At 43.4% G+C, this 5,074-nt stretch overlaps 1 protein-coding gene across 1 annotated transcript; it reads right to left on the reverse strand.

The window, feature by feature from the left end:
• Positions 1-245: 245 nt before the first annotated feature.
• LOC311031434 (visual system homeobox 2) lies at positions 246-2,246 on the reverse strand (the record flags this gene model as incomplete). The annotated part of the gene is made up of 4 exons (XM_084037746.1): positions 2,175-2,246; positions 1,719-2,016; positions 1,309-1,466; positions 246-665 (listed from the first exon to the last, which is right to left on the reverse strand). Exons 2-4 carry the CDS (start codon positions 1,957-1,959, stop codon positions 246-248), a joined length of 819 nt encoding a protein of 272 aa, XP_083893872.1. The 5' UTR covers positions 1,960-2,016; positions 2,175-2,246.
• Positions 2,247-5,074: the final 2,828 nt, after the last annotated feature.

The raw sequence follows: 5,074 nt of genomic DNA on the forward strand, positions 1-5,074 counted from the left end.
CTTAAAAAGGTCTATTTAAATAACAAATGGAGGTTATATTTGTGTACCATGAAGATGAGATGGAAAATAGCATCTTGTTTATAATTTGATAGAAAACCACGTAGAAGATGATGTAATAAGCTAAATAATGAGGTACCTCGTCCCAAGTAGGCTTACAAAGTGTGTTCCTGCATATTAATAGCTACGCTGATTTTTTTTTACATTTTTATGATTATTATCTGTACAAACAGGAAAAAGGAAAACTATCAGTCATGGTGCATGGCATCGTCTTCCTGTGTTGGGGCCTGCGTGTCGCCTCCCGACATGTTTACAGTGCTGTGGATCTCCGCCTTGTGCTCCCTGGCTTTGGCCCTCAAGTCAGCGATGCTGCAGGAGCGGAGCTCCTCTGAGCTCGGCCCCTCCGGCCTCTCCCACTTCCCCGACCTCGGGGTCACCGGCTTTATTCGCACGCTCAGCGCCGTGTTCACAGCTTTTGTCCACGGGTAGTTCTCTCCTTCCTGTCGTCTCTCCCAGTGCTCGCCGTCAGAACTGTCCGTCGGCTGTTTCAAACTCCTGCTGGCTTTCTCCGACGTTTCGTCGTCGTCTCTTTTCACGTAAGGCCCCGCGAGCTGGCCCTGGAGCTTCAGCTGCCGTCTCATCTTGGCACGGCGGTTTTGAAACCACACCTGGGGATATTAAATATAATCGGAAGTATAAATACACATATAGGCTAGTTACGGTTTCACAGTTTCAAAATAACAAAAAAAGATATTTAGCTCAAATTTAACGTTCAAAGTTGATTCATTTTAGGGTATGGTCACATTTAAAGTCAACTGACATGAATATATGTATATTGAAAAAGTTAGAAGTAGCTATAATTATTCCCTCCATCCACCGTGGCAGTGAAAATCAGCACTTTATAATGCAATTTCAATGAAATAACACTACAATTTTTGCATTAAAAAGACAAACCTTGGAAGATAACCACTTCATTCAAGCTTTAAATGTAAATATATATATATATATATATATATATATATATATATATAGGGATGTGAGTATTGTTTTACGATTTAAACTGAACCTATCTTTTAAAGCTAGTTTACATATATATATATATATATATATATATATATATATATATATATATATATAAACAGATTTTCCAGACTGTAACAGGATGCATCTCACTGTAATTTTGTGTGACTTCCTGGGTATCGTTGAAAACTTTGTCATCTTGAATAGAGTAAAGAAATGTGTGCGGATTTAAATCATATTTTAAATGCATTTGAGTTGAGTATGAAGAGAACATTCCAGCACTCCGACTACCTGCACTCTGGCCTCGATGAGGTCCAGTCTGAGGGCCAGGGCTTCCCTCATGAAGATGTCTGGGTAGTGGGTGGTCTCGAAGGCCTTCTCCAGCTCCTCCAGCTGCCAGCTGCTGTAGTTGGCCCGTGCACGTCGCTGCTTCACTGGCCGCTGTTCATCTGGAAAGCACAGCGCGAGCACCAATTACACAATCGCCAACGGGTGACAAGAAACTAATGGCTCTAGATTGGATAATTAGCACAGCGATCATTAGGCCCACTTTAACACCGCCCCGATAATTGATTGTTAGTTACGAGCTGTTAGCCAATCTTTTGTAAACATTTACACTGCCATCAGATGGTGCTCACGGACTGTCTTATAGACGGACTGTGGTCAGATAAGTCCTGTATGATGGTTCAGTTTGAACTCACCTATGACCTCCGTGAGGGGCCCCATGCCGACCGCCTGCGTGGCCAGGAGAAAAGCCTCCTTGCATGGCTCCGGCTGCAGGTAATTCCTCAAGGATTCGTAGCTGATGAACGGCCCCGGGATCAGAATCTGAGGTTGGGAGCCAAGGCTGGTTGGGAATGCTGGGAAAAAGTGAGCTGCAGGTGAATGGAAAACCGCAGGCAGCAAAGTGGAGACCAGCTGTCCCGGGCCAAACATGTCCATGATGTTTACGAGTCCAGTATTACAGTGAAAAGGGCCCGGTGGACTCCTAAAGGGATGCTGAAGGAACGGTGAAATGCATCCCACCATCCGTTAAAATAAAAGAAAGAAGAGACAACAGTTCTGAGTGGTTTCTGTCCAGCTGGTTGTTAAAGCTGCAGGTTTAAGGTGTTGCCTGGAGAGGAAAGGTAACGCATGAGCAGTGGAGGTGGTCTCACCTGAGCTTTCTGGGCTTTTTCTTCCAAATCCTCTCCCCCCGCCCCTCCCGGTCACATGACCTCCAAACTGACAGCAGGGCTCGGTATAGGACAGAGGTGAACATCCAAACTGTGAATCATCTCTCAGTGGATTATCAGTATTTCGCCATCAGTGTATTTATGAGTACTTTTCCAACCACTTTCTGTTTCTTTGATTTTAGTGATTTGGTATGTCCCCCCCCCCCCCCCTTGAATGTTTCTCTCACCTGCAACAAGTTGCAACATCTTCTGAAATTTCAATCAGTGAGATGGACGGGAGATCAGTGTGTGGAACCTCAGTGGTGAAGATGAGAACGCGTTCCTTCCGACGGATTTTTGCACAACTCTTATCGGACCGGTTTAACAGAAATTACTGCAAAGGAGAATTTAATGAAAACACGAGTTGTTCAGTCCTGTGGGAGCAAAACCAAGCAGGAGAGCAGCAGACCCTGAACAGCAGGTTCCAGGATCAACACAGTCCTCCTGATGACATTCACCCAATGTTTTAATCACTCCTCTTAACTTTGTGTTTACTCGAATTGTTGATTTAATATTATTATTATTTATTCTATAGTTGTCATGTTTATTTTCCACATCATGAAGACATGCTGCGCAAAAATTATCACTGGCAACTTAAGGAGTAGAAACAGCCTTCACACACAAATCCCTTATTTAACCGATGAGATAATAAACGGGCTAAGGTTTCAGGTGTGAAAATAATCATAAAAATAAACAACTGAATGGTTGTGCTTATAGTAGCACACGTGTGAATGAAATATATACAGATTTGAATCTTTATAACACTTACTATTATACATTTATGTCATCTTTATGCCATCGACTATCTTTGATTGGATTAAAGAACAGAATTGCAACTTGAGAAATGTTTTTGGAGGAATTAATATTTAATTGTTTTACTTTTTTTGATCTAATACAGTAACTTAGCATAAAAGCATAAAACCTATATTATATCCTGTGTTTGTTAATAACTGATATACTGCAATAATCAGTGTTGATGTACTCTTACCACCTTTTTAAAGTACGGAGACAGTACTAGCGTTACCAAGCACTTACAGGATTTTTCCATCTCAGATCAAAGCGTACACATCAACACATTAACAGCCGAGACAGGAAGATTATTAACACCTTTTTTTTCTCCCTTCTATGAGCAAGGCAGCTGTAGCTTAGTGTTGATGGATCTCTGATGAGATGATCGCCAGCACCGTCTACGTGAATTAAACACAGGTGTGTCAATTAATCCGCGGATCTCACCCAACAACACATCCCGCTAAACTGCTCACCGGCTCAGACGGCGGCAGGAAAAACACTCGGCTGTCAGCGTGGAGGTTGGCTTTGATCAGCCCGGGCCTCGGCAGCAGCAGCAGCAGCAGCAGCAGGCAGCTGGTCAGGGCCGAGGTGAGTCACGGGGCGGCCATTCCTCTGCAAGCGGGGAGGACGGCATCTCCCTTCACCTGCAGCCCTTTCATCCGCACCTGTCCAAACAGCATTAGCTAAGTCTTAGTGGAGGTGGAGTAGAGGGGTGTTCGGACCAAGTCGGGTTTCTTTAGAGCTCCAGTTCTGACTGAAAGATGTTTAATTCAATTTACATTTTTATGTCGAAAGAATTACAACAATTCACCCATAATTGAGAACATCATGAGACACTTGACTCACAAAACATGTTTAGCATTAGCATTTGGGTTTTTCTGCGGGTTATCTTACTGCCAGATTACTTTAATTTAAGAATTTTCTTTTGCTTGGCTGTTTTTATCAAGTAGTCATAAACCAGCTGTTTAATTACCTCAAAATAATGAATAATAAATAACGAAGGCTCTACATTACGTGTGCGTCTGACGGAGGGAAGGCGACTCATTTCTTGGGGTTTTGCAAGTTCTGCAGGGAAAAAAGTCAAATAGATTAAAAGTGTCTGGTTTGAGCCGCGGCTAAATAAACAGTGTGTGGCGAGACTGACGACTGAATAGCCATCTCCGTTTGTCCCTGGCACACACAGGTAGTTACAGGGATTTCTGGTCTGTCTGAAAGTAGACCCCCTTCTCCCCAACCCCCCTCAAACTACCCTGTTTGTCTTTAATGCCCATTGATCCAGATAATCAGGGACAAAATTGGTGAAAACCGGTGGGGGAGGTTCTGACAGTAGTCGCTGAAAAGAGCTGCTTGTGGATAATTGAAGGAGGCATTAGGGCAACAATAGTAATGGCTAATGCCGGGCCTTATTGGTCTCTCAGGTATCTCTAGCTCTCCGGATGACAAGGCAACGCTGGAGATCCACAGCTAAAAATGGCAATCACGGTATCATTTAGAAGAGCTTCAACTGCGGGGGCAGAACGATCATTATCCGTGGGTTTACCAAGCCACCGATGGGACGGCCCCTCAGATGGCTTTGGTGTTTTAAAGGGACTTGTTTGAGCTTGCATTTATTCATTGCAAAGTGGAGGGAAAGGGGACATGTGTGTGTTTTTGGATCTCAGATAGAGTGAGGATTCTCAGATTTCCAGTCGTGCCGATCGTTCAGGATGATGTATGTGCAGTTTGACAATAGACGGCTGTTTTAACACGTATCTGCTGAAGAACTTTCTACGAGTTTGGAAACCAATCACAGTTCAATATACTTACACAAGTACGATGTGGAAACTTGGAAGTCTTCTGTTGAATCATTTTCACGAATTTGTTGCAGAGAAGCACTTTGAATGAGTTGGAATCCAACGACGAGGGGTATTTAACCCCTTTTTCTCCCTGACAGACTTGTCTGAAGTGAGTTAACGACCACGCTCTGCCCTCGGTGTGATTAGATGCAATCTAATATAATGGAGATGGCGAACACTGCACATTATTGTTCTTCCTCATCCACACTGGCACTTTAG

Source organism: Eutrigla gurnardus (genome assembly GCF_963514095.1).
Source record: "Eutrigla gurnardus genome assembly, chromosome: 20".
NCBI lineage: Eukaryota > Metazoa > Chordata > Actinopteri > Perciformes > Triglidae > Eutrigla > Eutrigla gurnardus.